Here is a 25,365-nt window from a genome sequence, read left to right on the forward strand (position 1 = left end):
GTTGCTTAAGATTTTTATTGAACAAATAATAACAAAACAAATAGATGGGAACTATCTATAGAAAAAATGCTGGTTTAACAATATTTAGAAGAAGCGTGGTAATAAGAAGCTAACAATAGTTTAGCTTAAACAAAAGATATATAATGATACACATACATACTTAGTTGTCAAATTTGAAGTTGGGTGAAAAAGACACAAAAAATAATAGGTATTTAAGGTTCGTGACAATTCTGTATTAGTGGACTAAACCCCCAACCCCAAGAATTTTTGAGTCGTGTGAAGGAAACGAAGTTGCTGGTTTCGTCGTATTTTAAAAGTAGCTTTTGAAAGATTACTGTGAAAATATGACGAAACCCGCAACTTCGTTTCCTTCACATGACCTGAACTTTTTCTTTTAATTCCTGGTATTAAAAAAAAAGCTGGGACCTTGGCCCCCTTAGTCCTATAAATATCATTTTTTTTTTTGGGGGGGGGGGGAGAGGTGGAGGAGTTTCACTTATCAAATGTAGTATATTCCATGGAAGGAAAATGATAACAACAATTAAATCAATCGCGAATCCTATTATTTACAAGCTACTAAAGTTACATTACAACATACAATTAGGAAGGTAATTATCATCCATTTTTCTACTTGGTATTATCTTGTTCTCTTGTAGCTTCATCTTCTACTTCTGTGTCTAAATAAATAGATATATGAAAAGGATGGATGAATGGATGGACAGAAAGATTGATTTAAAAAGGTTTTAAATATTAGACTAGATAGATAAAAGATGTTAAAAAAACAATCACTCAAAATTTTCATAATATGCCCTACAATTAAATGTAGATAGATGGATTGATTAAGATAGATCTCTAGCTAAAAGGAATTCTAGGTAAGTAAAAGATAAAATTTGAACAAACTGTGAAAAAATCAAATTAAAGGGTTGGGGGAAATCACAATTAAGGGTTGGGACCCCCTGGAAAAAAATATAAGTCCCCTCCATTCTATTTTGCCCGAGAGTAATTTTAATAACTCTAAAACTCAAAAAAAAAGACTTCCCATCAACTTCTTGGGGCTTTGCCCCTAGAGGCTTGGGGTGAAGCCACAAGTAAACATACAAAGAGCTGAATTATACAGACAGATAAACTGATAATACAAAATATACAAACCTGTCTTATTCTCAGCTTCATTTTCTTTCTGTTTGAGCTTTGATGCATGTTTCTTGCCATTATTGTGCATAGCCAAGATTTCTGCACTATTCACTGTTATGTCGCAGACGTCACATCTAAATAAATACTTTTCCAGTATGGCTTTCAAACCGATTAATATCTACTGGATTAGAACCGGTTCTTAGCCATACGGAAATATCATGTAGCATAGGCGTCCAAGGGGGGGGGGGGGGGTAAATACCCCCCCCAAAATAAAAAATCTCTAATAAAAAAAATTTTTGCGCGCTTCGCGCGCATTTTTAATACTATATACCTATTTAATAAAATTTAAATTACCCCCCCCAAAAATTTTACCCCGGGGATAAATTTTGGGCAGGGGTAAACTAAATTTACCCCTGCCAACAGATTTCAGGGGGGGGTAATTACCCCCCCCCAAGCAAATTTTACCCCCGGGGTAAAAATTTTGGGGGGGGTAAAAAAAATTTGCGGCGCGCTTCGCGCGCCATTTTACCCCCCCCCCCAAAATAGAAAGCTTGGACGCCCCTGTCATGTAGCGTATCGTTTTATATCCAGTTTTTAACGAATATAAAGTATGTACAATCATAAGATTAAAACCGAGTTGCCGTAGGCACGGGCTAACATAACTAGTTTTAATCCTATAATTGAACATTTTTATATCCGCGGAAAGCTGTTTATAACAGATGCGATTAATAACTAGTATTCATACTGTATAAATGGATATAATTATAAAGTACGTGGATATTGTGAATGGAAATGTAAATGGACGATAAATTGATGTACTTGTACACAATTTACATGTCCAATGATGATAAACAATATTACACCTTCTGTAGTTAAAATCATTGGTTGGAACATTTAGACACTACTAGATTGGAACCAATTGGATTAATCGCAATTCAGTAAAAACGCCCGAAGTTTGTGAGTCAAAGAATAAGGTAAACTTCGGGTATCCGTATAATTTTCTGTCCAATGTCCTCTCTCTCCTTACGCTGTAATATTCGTGAATTTTTAAGGGACCATCTACGACTACTAGAAATTAATTTACCCCACATTCTTACTCCCTGTCCACATATTTATGGGCTACCAAAGGCAGAATAAAAAAAAAGACCTAAACTCTTGCGAATTCTGGGAGTTCATTTTCTTTGCGTGACTCTTTCCCTCCATGTGTATCTTCAGGATATCAGCTGAGTTGACAAACACATTGCAGACTTCACATGAGAAAGTTCCCTGTTCACTTTTGGCTTCTCTCTGCGGTTGCTGAGCCCCCGCGGCCGGCTGAGCCTGCAGCCAAATATATTAGTCACAAATAAATAACTTTAACTTTAATAACAAGGTGAGCTATTTATATATAAGAATTTCAATAGAGTAGCTACCATTTTAATTATCAACTTAAACATACTAAAGCCTGTGCCTCTAGAGAAGAAAGTCTAGATTAAGACGGAGAAGGTTAATTTTAGTTTAAATAAAAAATATTTCTTACGAGGAAGAGGGGGTTATTTTTTTCTGAAAGCGATTTAAAATTATTAGAGAGATAAAAACACATCTAGAGCCTCTATGAAGTAGAACTATATAAGTCCAACAGTTAACGAGATCTTAAACTTCGAACAGACATCCTGTTACTTTTTTATACGGATATGTTTAATCAATTTTTTTTTAATAATCTGTGAAAATTAATTTCTTGCAATTATTCATTATTTCTTTAACAATAGAACACCACAATCCTTTATCTTAAATTTTTACTATTCTTTTAATCTCTTGTGATAATTGATTATTAATGTTGCGCTACTTACTCACATGATTAGAGTAAAACAATAGATGGGGGAAGGGGGTTAAATAACTGTCTCCACCTCATGGATATACCGACTTTCAATTGGGTCTTTGAATATCAGCCAATAGCATCGTAAATATTAACACAGTTAAGTCGCTACAAAAGAGCTTAAAGCAATTTGTAAGAACAAGAAAAAGGTCCCCATGACAGGGGCCAGGTAGTTGCCTGGGTTATACATTTATACTTTTTACATTTATTCTTATATGGTCTCCTGGTTATTAGTGCAGCTTAGTGCAGCTACTCTATAATTATTTGTGATTAACAATATTCCTGTTCGTATTCCAGCTGGCGAACTTTCTTCACATGAGCTTTCCCTGTCAAGTGTTTGTCCAGGTTCTCTTGGTTGCTTGCTGAAATTTTAGATTATAAATAGGTAGTCAGACACCAGAGCTTGATCTTTAAATCATTTTAGTGGCGATTCAGATCGGGGCGCGCCAAAATTTCAGCCAATCACAGACCGATATGATTTTTCTTAACAGTGAAGCTTCTTTAAAGTCCAGGCAAGGTTTTAAACTATTTTGGGGGGTTGGAACGCAAACTCTACCATCTCAAAATAAATCGCCCTATAAAAATACCCCTCTTCGCGAAAAAAAAATAGTTTAAACCACCGCAGGACCTATAGCTATATTCTCTGAAGAGACGATCCCAATCGGTTTATCGGTTACCGAGATCTTAAGCTTCACAAACAGACAAACATCGTTCTACTTTGTATTATAGATATACTACGTAATACTCACATGAGATCATACAGATTTCACATTTAAGCCCATTTTGGCCCAGTTGTCTGTCTGAGTCATCTCAACACTCTTCTGGTGTTTCTTGCCCTAACCAGGTCACATGGACATATAAAAAACTTATCACACCACACCCTTACCTCAAGTAACCCTATAGGCCTCTAGGAGCGTAGTCGCTGGTATATACATTACTAGCGGCTACGCCCCCTAGAAGCCTCTAGGGGCAATTAATGTGGCAGATCCCCCAAAATATCTAAAAACCTTCTCTGGACCACTAAGAAGCTTCATAGTAAAGGAGAACCATATCGGTTCAGCGGTTAGCGACATCCTTCGCTACAGACAAAAACAGCTTACTACTTTATATTTAAGGATTACATATACTAATACTCACATGTGATCATACAGATTTCACATCTGAAGAGGCTGTTAGCCCAAGTCGTAGTCCGTGTCATCTCAACACTCTTCTGGTGCTTCTTGCCCTACACCAGATCACATGGACACATAATATATACGCTTCCAGTACAGCAGCAATTCGTTAGAGGATCATTAAACAGTACTTATCCTTTGTTTTTGTAAAGAAACAAAAATATCTTTTATATGAAGCACTTACTGTATGATTACGTATAAAATTGAAATATTTATTGAAGTTGCCAAAAAAAGGTAAAAAAAATCATCATAATCAAAATGAAGTAACTATTATACATTATAGATTATACACTAACAAAATTTTACCTTACTGTAACAGTTATCAACAAGCCAAGTTTTTAATTGACAGGACAATTCTAATATGCCTAAATTATCAACGCCACTGGGGACTTTTATTGAATTATGATTGGTTGTTTCATTAAGTCGAGTGTCGAAACGTTTCAACTATTAAGGGGGGGGGGGGAGTTCTGACACTTTTGCGTAAACAGTGATTATAGGCTTTGTCTTTGGAGATAATGGATAGGTTATTTGGCAAAAAAGTTTCCTTTTGGGATGTAGTTTTCCTATTTTTAAAAAAATTTTGGATTCGGCCTCCAGGTTCCGGTACTCCAGGCCTCCAGGTGGATTCTGGACAGGTAAAAATTGAAAATTCAAGATAGAACAAAACTTATTTAACAAAAGTTTGTACTTTATGGATGGTATGAACTAATTTGAAGAAATTTTTGAAATCGGGCTCCAGGTTCTGGTACTGCAGGCCTCCAGGTGCATCCTGGACAGGTAAAAATTGAAAATTTTTAATTTTAAAGTTAGAACAAAACTTATTTAACAAAAGTGGCTTCTTTATGGATGGTATGAACTAATTTGAAGAAAATTTTGAAATCGGGCTCCAGGTTCAGGTGCTGCAAGCCTCCAAGTGGATCCTGGACAGGTAAAAATTGAAAATTTTTAATTTAAAAGTTAGAACAAAACTTATTTAACAAAAGTGGCTTCTTTATGGATGGTATGAACTAATTTGAAGAAAATTTTGATATCGGGCTCCAGGTTCAGGTACTGCAGGTCTCCAGGTGGATCCTGGACAGGTAAAAGTAAAAAATTTTTACTTTAAAAGTTAAAACAAAACTTATTTTTACAAAAGTGGCTTCTTTATAAATGGTTTTAACTAATCTGAAGAAAATTTTGAAATCGAGCTCCAGGTTCAGTACTGCAGGCCTCCAGGTGGATCCTGGACAGATAAACAGTAATTTTTTACTTTAAAAGTTAGAAAAAAACTTATTTAAAAAAAGTGGCTCTTTTATAGATGGTATGAACTATTTTGAAGAAAATTTTGAAATCGGGCTTCAGGTTCAGGTACTGCAGGCCTTCAGGTAGATCCTGGACAGGTAAAAATTGAAATTCTTTACTTTAAAAGTTAGAACAAAACTTATTTAACAAAAGTGGCTTCTTTATGGATGGTAGGAAGTAATTTGAAGAAAATTTTGAAATCAGGCTCCAGGTTCAGGTACTGCAGGCCTCCAGGTGGATCCTGGACAGGTAAAAACTAAAATTTTTTTCTATTAAAGTTAGAACAAAACTTATTGAACAAAAGTTGATACTTTATGGATGGTATTAAATACTTTAAAGAAAAATTTGAAATTGGGCTCCAGGTTCAGGTACTGCAGGCCTCCAGGTAGATCCTGGACATGTAAAAATTGAATTTTTTCACTTTAAAAGTTAGATCAAAACTTATTTTACAAAAGTTGATACTTTATGGATGGTATTAACTAATTTGAAGAAAATTTTGAAATTTCAAAATTTTCTTCAAATTACTTCCTACCATCTTTAAAGAAGCCACTTTTGTCAAATAAGTTTTGTTTTAACTTTTAAAGTAAAATTTTTTAATTTTTACCTGTCCAGGATCCACCTGGAGGCCTGCAGTACCTGAACCTGGCGCCCGATTTCAAAATTTTCTTCAAATTACTTCCTACCATCTATAAAGAAGCCACTTTTGTTAAATAAGTTTTGTTCTAACTTTTAAAGTAAAAATTGAAATTTTTACCTGAACCTGGAGCCCGATTTCAAATTTTTTTTCAGATTAGTTGATACCATCTATAAAGAAGCCACTTTTGTTAAATAAGTTTTGTTTTAACTTTTAAAGTAAAAATTTCAGTTTTTACCTGTCCAGGATCCACCTGGAGGCCTGCAGTACAACCTAAACCTGGAGCCCGATTTCAAAATTTTTCTTCAAATTAGTTAATACTATCTATAAAGAAGCCACTTTTGTCAAATGAGTTTTGTTCTAACTTTTAAAGTAAAAAAAATCAGTTTTTACCTGTCCAGGATCCACCTGGAGGCCTGCAGTACCTGAACCTGGAGCCCGATTTCAAAATTTTCCTCAGATTAGTTAAAACCATCTATAAAGAAGCCACTTTTGTTAAATAAGTTTTGTTCTAACTTTTGAATTAAAAATTTTCAATTTTTACCTGTCCAGGATCCACCTGGAGGCCTGCAGTACCTGAACCTGGAGCCCGATTTTAAAAATTTCTTCAAATTAGTTCATACCATCCATAAAGTACAAACTTTTGTTAAATAAGTTTTGTTCTATCTTGAATTTTCAATTTTTACCTGTCCAGAATCCACCTGGAGGCCTGGAGTACCGGAACCTGGAGGCCGAATCAAAAAATTTCTTCAAATTAGTTCATACCATCCATAAAGTACCAACTTTTGTTAAATAAGTTTTGTTCTAACTTTAAAATTAAAAATTTTCAATTTTTACCTGTCCAGGATCCACCTGGAGGCCTGCAGTACCAGAACCTGGAGCCCGATTTCAAAAATTTCTTCAAATTAGTTCATACCATCCATAAAGTACCAACTTTTGTTAAATAAGTTTTGTCCAATCTTGAATTTTTTTTTTATCTGTCCAGAATCCACCTGGAGGCCTGGAGTACCGGAACCTGGAGGCCGAATCCAAAATTTTTTTAAAAATAGGAAAACTACATCCCAAAAGGAAACTTTTTTGCCAAATAACCTATCCATTATCTCCAAAGACAAAGCCTATAATCACTGTTTACGCAAAAGTGTCAGAACTTCCCCCTTCCTTGTAATCTACAGAAGGATTAATTTTGTAAATCATGATTGAAGATGTACATAAATTTATCTGTACTTGTCTTATACCTTTAGATTCCTGATATATATATGTCATGTGCCTTGATGTGAATATTGTGTGCAGAGAAAGAAGAACTTGTCACATTGCATACGTCACATTTATAATATCCCAGATCATTTTCAGCAGCTGCAGCAGATGTGTTGCTATCATTGTTCGGCTCTTCACTTTCTCCGCTGTAGATGCAACCTTCAAATAATGGTCATTAGGATCTGTACTATATTATCCAAGTATTTACGTAGGTACTAAACGTGCATTAAAATTTTCGGCAGTTTCCATCAAATAAAAGAAAAACCAATTTACTTATTTTAAAATAAATTGAAAAAAAGAAGGTGCGGTATTTTTTCACTTGTTAAATAGTTACGGTTAGGTTTTATTGGGAACTGGGTAGCCCTGCAGGATTAGAGCAACGCAGGGATTATGATTAGGAAAAAAACTACACACCCCCTCCCCTTTCTAAATTTATTTGGAGGGTTCAGTGCTCGATGGGCAATACCTAAAATAGGTGTAGACTGGGTAGCAACCCTAAAAATAATGAGGGGTGGGGAGGGGCTTGGTAGTGGGCGATAGGCACTTTGAGCGAAAGTATCAATTTATAGATTTATTAACATATTGCCTCTTCTAAACCTTTTGTTAAAAAACGAGGATTATTAAGTGTATAAGAAGCGCAGCAGTAACAAGCTAATAAATCTTACCTGAAACTTTGGTAGGGACCTCCACATTATACTCCTTTAAACACAACATTTTAATTCATGAAAAAAATATTAAAAATGCAGTAAAAATACAAAACGTACTTATTATTTAGATAGACCTAAACAAACACTATCCACATCTTCTTTTCTTAAATCATATTTCCAAAAAAGTTTGTATATATTGTCTGACCATTTTTTCTGACCTTTTGGGTTTTTATTTTAACTAACTTAGCCTAATAAATAATCTGTAACTATTATTACTTATATATAAAGTGAGCTATCTATAAACATTCATGTTATTAAAAGATATTTTCTTGATTAAAAATATGGCGTGCCTTGCAGTAAGAATTGATCCAATCCGTCATCTTTTTGTCATGAGGTCTTCCCATCATGTGAGTTGTCGCATCCACAGGGTTATTAAAGTTTAACTTACACACCTGATATTTAAAGACAAAAAAAAATTATTTCAGCAATTTACTCAAAGTGCATACTCATAGTCGAACAGAGACAACTCCCCATTATTTATGTATAAATTGAAAATAATTAGGGGTAGTTTTAGGGATGGTAATCCGAATCCGAATTTTGAACCAAGACTTGGAAATTTGGATATTTAGCTTGGATTACCTACTCCGAAATCCCCATCCATTTTGGATAAATCCGGCAATATATTTCTATCCAATCAAAATCTGAATCTGATTTAGTGCAAAGAGAATCAGATTGCCAACCCTGGTAGTTTTTCGTTTATTTAGTGCTATATATATTTCAATTTTTGTTATATCATTGGTGACAGTGGGTAGCTCTTCTGGATTAGGCATAATAAAAACTAACATAAAGGGGTCATTGCTTTATGGGCAATTTGTGTAAAAGTACAACCTATAGAGTAGTTTAGCTAATATAAAACAGAATACCTCACATCTGTGTGGCCGCATCATCTCAATGGCCAGATCTGGCAGGGGCTGGGTCCAGGTGGACAGGTAATCCCTCTGCAAGTGGCACAATTCAGGAGTTGCAGGCAAGATTTTAAAAATATTTTGTCACTCTCCAAAATGAAATATCCCGTAAATAAAACCTCCCGCCCGCCCAACATTGCGCATAACCACTAGTACATATATCCTATAATATGTTGTTCTTTTGTCTGAAGCTTAAGTTAAGATTTCAATACCAAAAAATATTGAAATGATTGAGTTCTCCTTTTTAGGAAACCTTTACATAAACCACCGGATGGTTTTATGCAATTTTATTTTTAGTTTTAATCCATGGAATAGTTTTAGGCAAATTCTGTCCCCTTCATGTCCCTTTAAATACCGAGCCTGCAGATGCTTAGGCAGCAGTTGCTAGTTTAAATATAAAAGAAAAGGAGAGAGGATGGGTCATTTTTACAGGGTTAACCCAGGGATCTAAAGGGATGAGACAATGGCCGATAAATTGATGTACATCCTGTTATAAATACGGTTCTTATGTTTTAAATCTATTATGATTATTAAATGTGTTTTATTTTATTTCAGTTTGTTGTTGTGTATCAATGAAGATATATCCATTATATGAATTTTATGATAATAAAATTAATATTAAATGTTTTGATGTGTTTGTTTATTATGCTTTATTTATTCTTGAATTGGTTTTGATGATTTTATGATTACAGAACATTCGCTCTAATTAACAGTCTAGGGTTTTTAATAATATTTGTCTATATAATTCATTTGTATTTCAAAGTAAAAATGGCTGTGAACCTGTAGAATGTGGTGTCGCTTAAATAGCATTCATTGAAGGATTTGAGGTGTGTATCAGTAGTATCAGAGCTTTAGTTAATTTAATAAGACTTAAATAGTTTTATTAAATTATAAAGATCTACGGCACTCTGCATATAAAGCCTAAAAATAATCCAATAACCACAAGCTACTGGTTCCAGAAACTTAACTATTCTAAAAGCAATAGTGTTAAAAATACAAAAGACCTTGTTTAACCTCAAGAGAGGTGTGGCTACAATTTTACAACCGTATATAAGCGTTTAAAAAGGGCAATATACAGGTGAACAATAAATAATTGCGAAACAATAACAAGTTTAAATTTGGTTTCCTAAAGTGAAACTAATAACAACTAAGTTTAAGTAGCACAACAATAATAACTAGAAATTCAATCTCTAAAGGAAGATAGGTATTTTCTGGTGAATAATACTAAATAAGTAGCGTAGCAATAACAACCATTAAAGGTGGTGTTAAAACAAGAGTTGAGAGGCAAATAATTATTAAACCTTGAAGGTGTATACAAACCCTAGATAAAGAGCTAAAAATGTCAGAAGGAATGGTGAAGATAGGGGCGGATCCGCCGGATTTGAATAAGTTTGAGCATTATGAAGACTACAAAAACAACGTTCTTTTATGGCAGGGTTTTTGTGATATAAAGAAAGAGAAAATGGGGCCAATGTTAGCTTATGCGTTACCCAATAAGAGCATCACCTTCGGTGATAACGTGCAGAAGGATTTCTTTAGGGAACACCCTGTAGAAACACTGATAGGAAATGAACAAGGGGTAGATATTGTGATTAAATTTCTCGACAAACATATCGGTAAAGCCACAAGAGAGAGTGAAATAGAAGCCTTTAACAACATATGGTCTTATAGAAGGTCTAATGATCAATCAATCCTAGAATATCTTAAAGAGGATGATCGTTTTTACAATAAATGTAAAACACTGGGTATTACTTTTACTGATACATGCAGCGCTTTTATCGTAATGTTAGGGGCGAAGCTAAATGCTGTACAGTATGAATTAGTAAAAGGTGTAGTGGATATACAAAAAGAAGCAAAGACTAACACTATGTATGCGGCTGTAAAGCAAAAGATGAAAGACATGTTATCCGATAGCTTGGGTAATGTCGTTGCATCAGGGTCATCTAAAACAGGGGCAGATGCTTTCATAGCTGAGCACCAAGAAGCTTATGCAGCGTGGCAAAAGAAAAATTCGTATAAAAACAATTATACAAAGAATTATAATAATAATAATTCCAGAAAGTCTAATAATAACGCTTCGAATGGCTACCGTTCTGTTCCTAAAGAGAGCAGGGAAGCTAACTCTGTAAATCCACCTAACCCCATATCAGGAAAACCACTAAAGTGTAAAACCTGTGGCTCTTTTAGACACTTTAACAGGGATTGTCCGTATAATAGATTTAATGGCAATACCTTCAATGCAGGAAATACCTATAACCGTAAAAAGGGTAAAGTATTTCTGATAAATGTTGAAACACCTGAAGAAGAGGAGGCACTTTTGTCCCAATTCGATAAGGTTGTTAGCGAAGGTGAAGATGAGGAAAAAGGAGATACTGATGAAGACCAGGCTGAGAGGGTTTTCTTCACTACTAATAAGGAAGAACTAAGCAAATTCACCTCGGAGGCGATAAATTGTGCAGCGTTGGATTCTTGTTGCACTTCCTCTGTAGCGGGGGAAAAATGGATGGAGATATTTTTGTCGTCAGTTCCTGATGAGCTCACAAATTTGATTAAAGGCCCATATGACAGTAAGAAGACATTTCAATTTGGAAATGAAGGAATTTTACCCACAAGGAATGCATACACCATCCCAATTATCGTAGCAGGCAAACAGCACCAAATTGAAGTCGACACAATTAGCAGCGATATTCCATTACTGATGTCCAAGAATCACATGAAAGAGTTAGGTATTACACTAGATATGGGAAATGACACTGCCACAATAAATGGAAAACCCATAAGAGTTGATACCACAAGTGCAGGGCATTTCATACTAAATCTCTTTGGTGACAATGAACACAAGGATAACCATCTTATGCAAGAGATACATGCTGTTAACATGCTCAAAGAAAATGAGGATGTACAAAACAGGATGTTGATCAAACTGCATAAGCAGTTTGGTCACAGACCAAAGAAAGTTTTTGTTGAATTGTTGAAGTCAGCGGAACAATGGGATCCGAAATTCAGTAAGATGATAGATGCAATCATAGATGGTTGTGAAGGATGCATAATGCGTAAACGTAATCCTGACAGACCAGCTGTTGCATTGCCCATGGCAAAAGACTTTAACCATATGGTATCGATGGATCTAAAGAAGTGGGATGACAAGCACTACATTCTCTACTTTGTGGATATGTTCACAAGATACACAGTTGGAACCGTGATTACAGACAAGAAACCAGAAACAATTGTGAAGAAACTGTTTAATGAGTGGATAAGATATTTCACAGCTCCAGATATCATACTTACAGATAATGGAGGTGAATTCATCAATGAGGCTATGATGGAGGCTTGTGCTAGTTCCAACATATACCATGCCACTACAGCTGCTTATGCGGCGTGGCAAAACGGGATAGGAGAGAAGAACCATGAGACCACAGATTCTGTCGTTGTGATAGTGAGAAGAGACTATCCAAAGATGACATTGGAGCAAGCCGTGGCTTGGGCCTGTGCAGTGAAGAACTCACTTACCAATGTATACGGATATTCACCATTCGAGCTTACTTTTGGGAGAGTGCCAAGATTACCCAACATCATGACTGATCCTATACCTGTCTCTCAGGTTAAGCCTAGGAGTGAAGCTCTGCTTGAAAGCATTAGAGCAATCCAGAACTGCAGAGAAGCCTTTGCCAAAGCTGAGAAATGTGAGAAGTTGAGATTAGCTCTGAACAGAAAAATGAGGTCTGCAAATCATGACTATCATCCAGGAGATCTCGTGTACTACAAGAGAGAGAAGGATGACAAGTGGCTAGGTCCAGCCAAGGTCATTTTCCAGGATGGAAAAGTCATCGGAATCAGAACAGCCATGGGTTATGTTAGAGTAAGTGCTAACAGACTATGGCCAGCTGGAGAAACACTTTCTGAGAGGTTGTGAGACAAGGAGCAACAGCTGAACAGAATGATCAAAGGCAAGCAGCCTATTACTGAGAAAGAGATAGAAAGCAAGGGTAAGAAGGAGATCTTCAAGGCAAAAGAGGAATCAGATGATGAGGAACAATTTGAAGAAGCCAGGGAAGACCACGAAAACAGTCAAACTCCCAGTAATGCTAATCAGCAAACAGAATCTGAAAATGCAGAAACCCCAGATTCTATAAGTGATGACAGAATAGATACAGCAGAAGAAGAACAGGTAACAAGCACACCTGTGAGTAAAGCCACAGTTCACACTAATGATAGCAACACAACCAGCAAGGCAAGTCCTGAGAGATTCAAACCCAACCAGAGGATTGAGTATAAGGATAATGGCAAGTGGGAAAGAGGTGTTGTCATTAGTCAAGCTGGTAAAAGAGCTGGGAAATATAAGCACTGGTATAATGTGCAGTTGGATAATGGTAAGCAGTTCTCAGCAGATTTTTCTGAGCTTCGATGAACTGTCACTTCTGAGAAAGATGACAGGACAACTGAACTGGACAGTGAGATCAACAAGAGCTGATTTATCATTCGATATGATTGCGTGTTCCACCCATTTCAAGGGGGGCACTGTTGCTAATCTTAAGCATGCCAAGAAAACGCTAGTCAACCTGAAAGATAGTAAAGCAATTTTGAGGTTTTCTAACCTAGGTGACTTGTCAAAGGCAGAGATATGGTTATTCACAGATGCATCATATGGAAACCTGAATGGTGGAACGGACAGCACACAAGGATATGTACTGTTTCTTGTAAACCCCAGCAATGGAAAATGTGCTCCAATTGATTGGCGTGCCAATAAGATTGACAGAGTTGTGACATCTACCTTGGCAGCTGAAGCCATCAGCCTGACCAGAGGACTGGATGCAGCAGTTGCTTTCAAATGGACAATCCAGGAATTGTTAGGCACAAACTACAATCTGCCAGTTAGAGCCATTATTGATAACAAGGACACCTATGAGAGTGTACACTCTACCACAGATGTAGCTGAAAAGAAACTGAGAAGAGAAATTGGAGTAGTGAAGCAGATGATAAAGAGCAAAGAGCTTGACCAACTGATTTGGGTTAGAGGACCACATCAAATTGCTGATCCTTTGACCAAGCTTGGTGCCAATTCTGAATTGCTGACCAAGGCTCTGCATGAAGGAAAGATTCCTGAAGAAGTTGTAGCTGCTATGAGATCCTAAAAGGATGTCATACAGATCAACCATTTTCACACTGAATGTAAATATACAATTGTATAATAACAATATAATATTTCATTTTACTGTAAATTTATATATTACATTATTATTAATTTCAATTATGCTAAATGCTATCAATAAAAATCGCGCCAGACATATCATGTTTTTAAATTAGTGATAAATTTGCGTTTAAAAATTTGTTTTTGCATGCCCACTGAATATAAGGTGACAACTTTCAAACAGTCGAGATTTTTTGGGGAAAAATCAATTTTCAAAGTAGGCGTCCGTATCGAAGAGCAAAGGAAATAGCCAAACCAAATACGGAAATAGTTTTAGTTAGAGAAATATGGTTGTGCTGACAAGATGTTTACCTTTTATCAGAATGTTTAATGGAAAAATCAATCAAGTTTTACGCTTTACACTGTTCTGTTCTGCCTTTCGTTAGCTTGTCAGCTACTTAAAACGAAAATGAGGTAATTAATCATTAATTTAGGCGATTATTTTAATTAAATATTAAAATTCGACGGAGTTTTGCAATTTTAAACCTTCAAAACGGATCCACGGAAAGTTTTTAGGGAAACTACTCAGTTAAATATTGTGTATTCCTAAAAATAACTTATACTTTTTGTGCTTTAATGATGTTTTTCATAAAAATAAATCGTATGAGACCAATTGATAAATTTGATTGTACCTCATATGAAAAGTTATGTTTTCTTTTAGTTAAAATACAGAAATGATTTCTTAAAATAGGGTTTAAATAAACTTAACGTATGTAGAAAATAGTATTATTATTATTATTATTTTACTTTTCTTTTGACAAAAATTGTTAAGTACCATGTTTTTGTGTAAAAATAAAAACTGTCAACAATTTTATAATTTTATCCATCATTAATAAATCTAAGTTTATCTTTTGCTAAATGCAATGTTTTTCTTTGGATAAAACTTGATATTTTTACTACCCATGCATAAAAACTAAGTTTAACATTTGTTAAATACAATGTTTTTCTTTTTAGTTGCAACGCGGAGAGCCTAAAGTACGTGCGAGACCTTCAGATCAGCCCGGAGACGTCGCATGTTCACTTATCCGACATCGAGTCACCGGATTGTGTTCCTGACCAGCTAAACTGGAGGTGCTGTGCTGAGCTCTGTCCGGAACGGCTGCTCGAGTTGGTAATGTCGCTGATGGAGAAGAAGGAGCCACAACGCCTGTCAATGACGGCGCATCAGCTTTTCCTAGGGCTCTATCCGGTCCGGGACATCAAGAAGTCGATTGAAGATGTGTTGGAGGCGGCGAAAGGAACACATCACGTGATTAGTGTCTGTACCATGAGATACTTGCCGAGTTCCTTCGTGATGTGGGACCAGATAAATGACATAAATCGTCACATTGCTCAGCAGGCGCAGGAAGAGAACTTGCCTCTCCTCAACATCCACAAGTCGTTCTTGTGCAGGCAAGGGCCAGACTGGGTGACTTCTGGCATGTGTTACCAGGACTTTGTGAACAAATCTGCGCTTGGTTCAGTCCTTTCCGAGATTGGAGTCTGCCACTACCGCTCAAGAATTGTGTCCTTTCACAGTTTCTTTGATCAGAATGTTGTTGTGGTAAGAAAGGTTGTAAACCAGGCGCCCCTGCTGCTGTGGGAGACATTCCAGTACACCGAGGACGAGGTTGCCGCGGAACTGCTGACCTCTCTGGGGTATGTCCTCAAGACTAGGGTTGTAGTGTCCAAGGAGAAGAAGTTGGCCAAGAGGCGTGCCAAGCGGGTGGCGGTGGCTTTGGCGGAGCAGGAGGCGGACAAGGCGGTGAGTCTGGTGAACAAGGGGTTGTGCAGGTGGCTAGTAATGGGCAGAGAGGCCGGAGGCAGGAGAAGGGCAGGAAGCGGGCTCATGCGCGTTCATGGGATACTGAGAGATGTTCGGTTACCTGTCCTTACAACTATGAGCTGATGTCTATTGACAAAAGCACATTCAGAGAAATGATCAGCCAGATTGGGGACCTGAAGGAGAGCCTGAGGAAGTTGTCCAAGAAGCTGGAGGCCACAGAGGACAGGTTGCGCAACCGTGACAATTCTGTTGTTAAGATGGAATGCATGAGGGACAAAATGAAGCAGGAGGTGAACATCACCCGCCGCTCGGAGAAGGCGACAGAGTTTAGGTGTCAAGAGGCGGAGCGCTACATCTCTCGTCAAGCAGAGAGACATCACTCCGAGATGGAGGAATGGCGCGAAGCGCAAGTTGAGTGGAGGCAGGAGAAGAAGGAGCTGCAGACTAAGCTGGAAAGAGCTGCGGAGCAGGTGCGGGTGCAAGGCCTTCAAATGGCAGTATGGGAGGACTGGTGCCGCAGACAGTCAACCTCTTCCAAGAAAAAATAAGGAAAGGAAGAATCAAAAAGAGACTGTATTTGATGTTATAAATACGGTTCTTATGTTTTATATCTATTATGATTATTAAATGTGTTTTATTTTATTTCAGTTTGTTGTTGTGTATCAATGAAGATATATCTATTATATGAATTTTATGATAATAAAATTAATATTAAATGTTTTGATGTGTTTGTTTATTATGCTTTATTTATTCTTGAATTGGTTTTGATGATTTTATGATTACAGAACATTCGCTCTAATTAACAGTCTAGGGTTTTTAATAATATTTGTCTATATAATTCATTTGTATTTCAAAGTAAAAATGGCTGTGAACCTGTAGAATGTGGTGTCGCTTAAATAGCATTCATTGGAGGATTTGAGGTGTGTATTACATCCCCAATGTTAAATAACCTCTTTAGTAGATTACAATTAGTGGTTGAAACGTTTGGACACTCAACTTAATAAACCAACCGATCAATATCTATTTAAAGTCCCCAGAGTTGTTTAGCCAACGAATAAGAAAACGTTATTATAAAACTTTGGGAACTAGAGTAATAAACAGCCCATTATCCTCTCTCTCTCTCTCTGGGGTTAGCCGGACTCCTGAACTGAGTAATTTCCTGGAAATGTTTGAGCCTGTCCAGGTTGATGGTTGACTCAGTGTTGGCCACTATGGAGGCCTTCTTCTTTTTGGCTGGAGGCTCTCCTGTAGCATCTGTAAAAAAGGGGGTAATTTTTTTCGCGTATTTTCCTTCAAGTTGGGTGTGTCCACTAAGTCAAATGCTCTTATTAAGTCAAGATTTCTTAATATGAGAATACGCGAAAAATAAACCTTCTTTAACAAATATAACTTTTACATTATACTCATTAGGTACCAAAAATACAACGATTACAGTAGAGCAGCTACTTCATAAATATTGTATGTTAATACGTCCCTCCACAACTCTCTCCAGATCACTAAATTACTCCCTCATTAATCTCTCTCCTTTAGGCTCTAATAGTATCGTACTTAAATCTCCACCTCCCCTGAAGTCTGTGTGTCTGTCTGCTGGCTGTGGCTTTTACATAAAAGAAACCTATTCCTACCTGCTTTTGTCTTGAGTAATGCATCAACCTTCTTTTCATGTGGTTTTCCCTAAATATGATGAGGGTAAGAAATGTGTTAGGCCAAAATCAGCATCCAACGCAAAATTTATATTCTAATTTCTAAAAAACGTTGTAATGGGTATCTTCACAAAAAATAGCATATATTAAATGGCAACCGAGAAAATTATTTCCCAAAAAGTTACGAATTAACGGATAGAAAAATCAAATTATTGAGTACCTTCGCAAAGCTAAAGTGTGCGTAGAGTGTTAGCACCCATCTTATATTTCACTTCCTAATGGCTTGACACACCCCTAGAAAAATTTATTTGTGTAACTCTATTGTACAATTACATGTACGCCACTAATTCAATACTATTCGTTTTAGGAAACTGTACAGTTAGACGGACAGGCAAGCGGACAAAGTGAGATATAAATAAATTACCTGATAATGTCCTATCCTGGTGACATCACTGGAGAAATTTACATTGCATATATTACAAACATAACTTGTACATTGAGCTATGATATCCTAGTCAATATAAAAATATTTATAAAAAGCTTTCCTATTCAATTCGACCCTCCCTTAGTGGCACAGATCATATTACTTTTCTATAGAGATACAATATTACATATTACAGAGGGAGGGAGTGGAATTTGGACTTAAATCGTACTAAAACCTAAATTTCTGCCATTCGCAAGCTAAACATTTTGTGAGTTTTTAGATTAATTTATGATTGGGCTGTACAAAGAATAAATACATAAACTTTTACCCCATAAATTTTCATTAGGTATTTTTGATTAAAATAATTGGTGGAAAGGTAAGACACTGATAATTTGTGGGAGGGGTAAGTTGAGTAATTTTTTTACCCAATACTTGGAAAAAAAAGAAATATTTTGCAGCCTAGGAAAAAAAGAAGTATTTTGCAGCCTGGGAAAATAAGGAATCTTGTGCAAAATATACACTTCTATAAATGTATTAAAGTGTATGAAGGGGAGGCGGAACAATTATGAACTTTTTATATTTCAAAGGAAGCAATTCAAGAATGTAGTTAAAATCTTTTTATTCCTGTGGCAATGGTTGGTCATATTCATTGATCCAGGTGCCCCCGCCAACCTCTTCTACTATCATTTTTCTTTTGGTTCCTGTGCACGCATCAATTATTTACAATTTAGAAATGACGTCAAGCAAGGACGTCCAGGCTTTTTTTTATTTACCCTCCTCCCTTCCATTTTTTTTTGAGAGGGAGGGGGACTTACGTTTTGGTTGAATTATCCAAAATTTACAAAGAGCTTTGAAACTAAAGGGTTTTGGGTTCCCTGCCAATAAGAACGCCCAAGGAGGGGGTATCACCCTCAAACTTTCTGAGAGCTTTCAATTTATCTGTAAACAAATTTGCTATAAGCTTACTACAATATTACTTCATGAATAGGTATTTTGTTAGCTAGCTTATCATTGCTGCGCTACTGATGAAAATATCTTCCTCTCTCACGGAAAATACCGACTTCCTCAGATAATCCTGGTTAACCACCAACCTTTGTAAATAATTGTATTCCTGAGAGATTGTTGACTGATGTTCTGTTTCCCCCTCTGCCCCCTCCCCTACCTCTTGGGTTATAACCTCCCCCTCTCCCTGAAGAAATAAGAGTGTTACTGTTACAAAATAAAATTTTAAATGCCGGTGCCTGACGGACGGTCAGTCGTCGGTCATAATAAGATTGGTTTGAATGCAATATCGACAATTCATTAGACACAGTTACATAAGAAATATGGTATTACTTTTAAACTCAACATTTACTGAATATGTGAAACAACTAATAGCTGTAATATCTTCTTTTTCTATTAAATAGGGGAGGAGGGGGGGGGGAGTTTTCCCATTGTTTATTTATTTAAATCAGGTTAGTTTAGGTTATGGTTATAGTGGGTAGTATTGGTAGCCCCTAAGGGTTAGGTTTTTTGCCTCCCCCGTCCCCCTCCATCTTCCTTAAACTAGATTTAACATAGCCAACGCCAAACCTGTATTGTTCCACTGTTGGCCTCCCCCTTGCTGTTGGCTGTAATCATACCAGTCATTATTTCCCTTCACTAAAATAAGACCAAATAACAAAAGAAATATAGCGCATTCATTTATGTAACTAGTAATTTACTTAGGCGATTCCTCACTTTCAATTTTGTTTTTGTGTGGAAAAGTATGAAAAATGCTGCGGGGAGGGAGTTATTTTTTCATGAAGCAATTTCACTTGGGAGGGTAGAGGTACCCTATCCCAAAATAGTTATAAACGATCCCTAGACCTATAAAAGAATATTCGCTGTACAGGATAACCATATCAGTTCAGCGTTTAGTAAGATCCTTCGCTGGAGACAGACAACCTATTATTTAAATTCACATCTTGAATGTCCGTCTGAAGCTTAAGATCTCAGAAACCATACCTAGGTTATATACAAGCTTTGCTATTAATAATAATTATAAGAATACAAGGAGGAAGGGGACATTGGGCTGTTTATTACACAAGTCCCCAAAGCTTTATAGTAACGATTTCTTATTCTTTGCCTTAACAACTTTGGGGACTTTCAGTGAATTGTGATTGGTTGGTTCAATAAGTTGAGTTTTCAAACGTTTCAACCACTAATTGTAATCTACAGAAGGTGTAATTTTGTGTATCTATCATCTTTGGAGATGTACATCACTTTGTCGGCCATTGTCTTATACCTTTGGATCCCTGATAAGAATACCTTGTGGTGTGGTGTATGAGGGCTGGGTTGCTCCTTTTCCTCTTCCCCTAGTGGGATAAGCCCCTCCTCCATAAGGTTTGGAATAGGACGCCCCTGGAATTTTAAATATCAAGTATTGCCGGGGGCTTACACGTCCAAGGGTGGGGGTAAAGGGTGTGTTTACCCCACCTCATACTTTAAAACTCTTAATTTTAACCCTACACAAAATTATTGAAAAATACATTAGATTATCCCCCTCAAACCTTTAAAACCCCTGATTTTACCCCCTTAAAATAAAAAGCTTGGACGTCCCAGACAGGGGCGGGGTTCATTCGAGACTACAACATTCAGTGTCATGCTAAAGATATTTAAATGAAAGCTAATACTGCTTGCTGTGCTTTGGTACAGGGAAGGGTGACCAAACAGCAACATACTAGAGACTTTAAGTATTGAGACATCTATAGTTGAATAACGGGGAATTTATTGTACATAAACTGGCGTAACTGAATACCAAGCCTAACAGGTGCTACCTATTACCATGCCAAGTTGGGACTTCTAGCCAAAGTTCGTGTAATAAAAAAGATGGTTTCTGTTACTTGACCAATTGTTTGGCTCTACTTAGATATAACGTATGATTCAATTGTAATGAAAATAGGACATGTCTGTCAAATTTAAATATTGATATTCCCTGAAGGGGCTTGAGCTCCGCCACCGCCATAGCTGTTCTTATGGCCGAGAGAAGAAATATTGTTAGCCGCCGTTTGATAATCATACTGCTGCTCATACCCTTCAACAACAATTACATTTGTCACCATGGGAAAATATTTTCCAGTTTGAGATAATGTATTGTAGAGTAGGTAGATATTATAGATTTTTTTTCCACTAAAGTTAAAATAAAAATCATAAAATTATTTTCAGTGGAGGGTATCTCTTTTCCACCCTCCAAAGAGCAAACACCCCTAAAAAATTAACTTTTATAACTTGAAACTAAGGGACAGGTCGATTTCCTCCCCACATCTTAAGTGCCCCTAGTTTTGTATAAAATATAACTGTTCCTTGCTGGTCATACGCTGCTGTCTGGTCATATCCTTGGTACTCATACCCTCCAGACTAATTTCAACAAATAAATGGTCATATACTAATGATCTTTAGGAATTAGACAATGGACGATTAATTGAGAAACAAAATTATCCCCTTTGTAGTTTACATTTTATTTAAATGTTTTATATTTGTTAAAAAAAGATGAGCAGTTAGTAATTTCTCAACCTTCCTTAGAATAGCCTAAACCCTGCCAAGGTAAACATCAAGCTGTATAACCATAATTTCCTGGTCGTATCCGGACTGATCATAGTTTCCATAGTATGCATCATAGTTGGAGGATTGAGATTTGTCATAACTCGAGTTCTAAATAAAAATAATAAAATGCATTAAATTAATAGTTTCTACCTAAACTTTTAAGGATGATAACATCCAAAGGTAGCAAAGCAATAAGGCATAATTTACAGACTATGAGACAATTTGTGTTATAAAATAAAATTCATTGGTCAGCCGAATATTCAAAACAATATCATCTAAAAAAAACTTTAAAAAATACATTTCCTATACAAAAGTTTGCTCTCTTTAAGAGTATTACATATAGAACATGGGACAAAGTAAGTTATATATTATAATAGATGCATTTATCATAATAATCTTCGAATCAAATGGAGAATTCTATTAATATCTGATAGCAGTCAAGAAAATCATTTTGCCTTTTTTGAATTTCAAAGCTCCCTGAGCAGAGCATGACCTTTGGACCACGGGACCAGGAGCCTCCTGCTCCAAATCCTGGAGGCTATTGCTCCATAAACTGGAGCCTTCTGCTCCAACTCCTAGAGTGTACTGCTCCACCTCCTGGAGTTTCCTACTCCAACTCCTGGAGTTCCCTGCTCCAAATCCTGGAGTCTTCTGCTCCAACTCCTGGAGTAAAATACTCCACCTCCTGGAGCTAACTACTCCACCTCCTGGAGCTAACTACTCCACCTCCTGGAGCTTCCTACTCCAACTCCTGGAGCTTCCTGCTCCAAAATCCTGAGCCTCCAACTCCTGCTCTAAATCCTGGAGCCTCCTGCTCCACTTCACCACCTCCTTCTACTTCCTCACTTCTCCACCTCCAATATTTATACTTATTGACTGATTTTTAAATATTAATGAATCATAATCAAAAATATTGATGTAATTGCATCTAATACGCATTACTGGCCATTTTTTCAAATATGTTGTATTTTTTGCTGCTTTACTTATGTACATAATTGTCCTCTTATTGAATATTGTTTCAAAAGTCAGGGATTTTATAAAGGATAAGACAATGGACCATCAATTGATACATCCCCAATAATTAATTATAAAATTTCATGAATGTAAAAATCATTTGTTGAAAAATAGAACACTTAAAATTCAATAACATCAAAATTCAATAAAATATCTACTAACAGCTTTTTATAAAGTATTTATTAAACATTGGGTACTAGTTTGATTTACAGTCCAATGTCCCCTCCTTCCCGGATTAAATTGACGTTACTATGAAGAACTTACCTTTCTCATATCACTGTTTCCTCCGCCCCTCCGGGGAATTTGATAGCCCACCATTTTTTCAGAGGGCTTATCCGACATTTTCAACAACAAAAAATCTGCAAATTTTTTTATATAAAGCCCTGTCAGCAAAATTAATTGACAAGTTAATTATACAATGTTTGAACGATTATTTTTACAAAATATTTTAATCTACAAAGGAGTGATGTAATGCAGGGATATTAAGGGATAAGACAATGAATGATAAATTTATGTAAACACAAATTTATTTATGATAAACTAAATTTCTCATTCTGTAAGTTAATACTATTAGAGGAAAATTTAGGACATTGCTAGGTAGATTGTACCAACCAATCATGGTTTATTAAAAGTGCCTGAAGTTTTTTGGTCAACAAGAGCGAGACCATATTTTTTAAACTTTGGGTACTAAATACCAGTGTTTAAACTTTTGCCCTATCATTTTAATCTTTTAAAGGAATGATTTTGATTATGAATATTTGGAAATTTCATTTATTTATCATTCTTTGATTTACTCGTTACTTATATTTTAAAAAATCCGAATTAGTGGGATTGATATTGAAATACTGTACATAACATTTAACTAAAAATATTTGTAAAGATGCAATAAAAACTTGCATCCAAACGATAAACACTGTAGCCTGATGGTTATGTGACAAAATCTTTGGCCAGGGTGAGGGTGAATTAACTTGCATTAAGAAATGTGTAAAATGCTGACAGGGAAATCTGAATTCTGTATGAATAAAACTATTTACAAATTAAAAACAAGAACAATTGAATTGCGTCCACAAGTAGCGCAGCAAAATCTTGTGCAAAATTTCTGAAATAGATCAATAAAATTGCATAAATTATATGATTAAAGGACAGTGTAAATTCTAATTCTAATTATACTTTAAGTTTAGTGTTAAAAAAACCATATTTTTGTATTTCATTATCTTTTTATTTAATGTTACGATCAAAGATCAAAGTATTTAACAAGAACGGTTATCATTAAAAAGAGTTTTTCATACAAACAGACTTCCCCCAGATATAGAGAAGCTATCGTTATAAAATAGGATTTGGGGTAGTGGGGGGGGGGGGGGGGGGTGGCGGGTGATACGCAAATCAAAGGGGGGGGGGCGAAAGTGACACTTTTTGAAACCAAAACTAAGAGTCAACAAAGGAACTGAACTAAAAAAAGGGTTACAGGTCTGAGATTTTGCATGGCAGTTGCTTTATAGGGGTACAATATGGAACTGTGAAGAAACGGCGGCGCAACCGCCGAAAACCGCCGTTTCCCGCCGTAATTTTTGTTGCCTTTTCTCGGCGGTTTTCGGCGGTTGCGCCGCCGTTTTTTCACAGTTCCATATTGTACCCCTATAAAGCAACTGCCATGCACAATGTCAGACCTGCAACACTTTTTTTAGTTGAGTTCCTTTGACTTTTAGTTTTGGTTTCAAAAAGTGTCACTTTCGCCCCCCCCCTTTTATAATAAAGGAACCTAAACAAATATGAAAAAAAATCTGTTTCAGCAAAAATTTGCCAAGTGTTTCAGGCCTTTAACTTAGATTATAAGATGATCATATATTACCGCCCCCCCCCCCTTTCAACACCAAGCAATGATATTAAAAAATAAAATATTTACATAAATCTTTATATTATATCTTTGTGATGATAGATAATCAGGGGTGTATATTCTGCACAAGATTTATTTTTTTTCCCTGCTACAAATTTTTTTATTTTTCTTCCCCCCCTAGTTTTTTCTCACCAAGTAGGGGGAAAATGGAATAGTTATTTCTCGTATCGTATTATAAACGGCTTTCCGCGGATATAGAATGTACAATTATAAGATTAAAACTAGTTTTTTTAGCCCCGTGGTGCCGAAGGCACCGGCTAAAAAAACTAGTTTTAATCTTATGATTGTACATTTCTATATTCGTAGAAAACTGGATATAATACGATGCTAGACATAGTTTTTTCGTATTCATGAGAACCGGTTCCTATCCACCGGATTCAAATGAATACGACAAAAATATTTAAAGAACTCTAAATTTTATTTATTTTATCCCTCCTACCACACATTTTTAAAAGTTTTTTCACCAAGGAGGGGGGGGGGGGGGGGGAAATGGAAAAAATGTTTTCAGTTTTCTTAATTTTTACATTTTTTTCCCTCCAACCACTTATTTTTTATTCCCCCCCCCCCCCCCTGAGCAGGGGATCCCATGTAGAATATACACCCCTGTAGATAATTTAAACAAATAGGACAATTCATCTACAAATTAATGCCAATATAAACGACTTTAGGCAAAGTCACAAAAGAAATAAAAACATTACTAGGTTTTTTTAGACCACACCTTTAAACAGATGAATTTTTATATAAGATTAGTTTTGATTTGTGATTATTAAGAGGTATTAAAGAAAATTATCAATTAATTTTACCTAGTTATTTCATAAATCAAGAGAATAAGAGACAAATAAAATAAAAACCTTTGGTTACGTAAAGGTTGGATTTTGAAATGGTTTAATACCTTTAACTTGATTTTTGACATACAATAAGAATTTAGAACTTA

The 25,365-nt window shown here is 36.1% G+C and overlaps 2 protein-coding genes across 5 annotated transcripts in view; both read right to left on the bottom strand.

The window, feature by feature from the left end:
* LOC145334099 (uncharacterized) lies at positions 1-22,903 on the bottom strand. Its single transcript, XM_080179384.1, has 20 exons — positions 22,802-22,903; positions 21,554-21,631; positions 21,282-21,337; positions 20,914-21,013; positions 20,249-20,339; positions 19,532-19,600; positions 19,068-19,148; positions 18,582-18,657; positions 17,960-18,044; positions 17,518-17,566; positions 17,052-17,146; positions 8,898-8,972; positions 8,325-8,426; positions 7,993-8,026; positions 7,341-7,486; positions 4,124-4,211; positions 3,268-3,348; positions 2,279-2,450; positions 1,150-1,265; positions 1-677 (listed from the first exon to the last, which is right to left on the bottom strand). The coding sequence occupies exons 1-20, from the start codon at positions 22,877-22,879 to the stop codon at positions 628-630; spliced, it is 1,722 nt and encodes a 573-aa protein (XP_080035510.1). The 5' UTR covers positions 22,880-22,903; the 3' UTR covers positions 1-627.
* LOC145334100 (uncharacterized) overlaps positions 22,896-25,365 on the bottom strand; it is a 13,912-nt gene continuing 11,442 nt past the window's right edge. For 2 of the 4 annotated variants that reach the window (XR_013884711.1, XR_013884709.1), the window contains exon 8: positions 22,896-23,563. The gene's annotated coding sequence lies outside the window, so the exon portion shown is untranslated. Of the gene's footprint in view, positions 23,637-25,365 lie in introns of all 4 variants that reach the window. The other 2 variants (XR_013884710.1, XR_013884708.1) reach the window with 2 other exon arrangements.

Source organism: Acartia tonsa, chromosome 12, assembly GCF_053477335.1.
Source record: "Acartia tonsa isolate MP-2025a chromosome 12, ASM5347733v1, whole genome shotgun sequence".
In the NCBI taxonomy this organism is placed as follows: Eukaryota; Metazoa; Arthropoda; class Copepoda; order Calanoida; family Acartiidae; genus Acartia; species Acartia tonsa.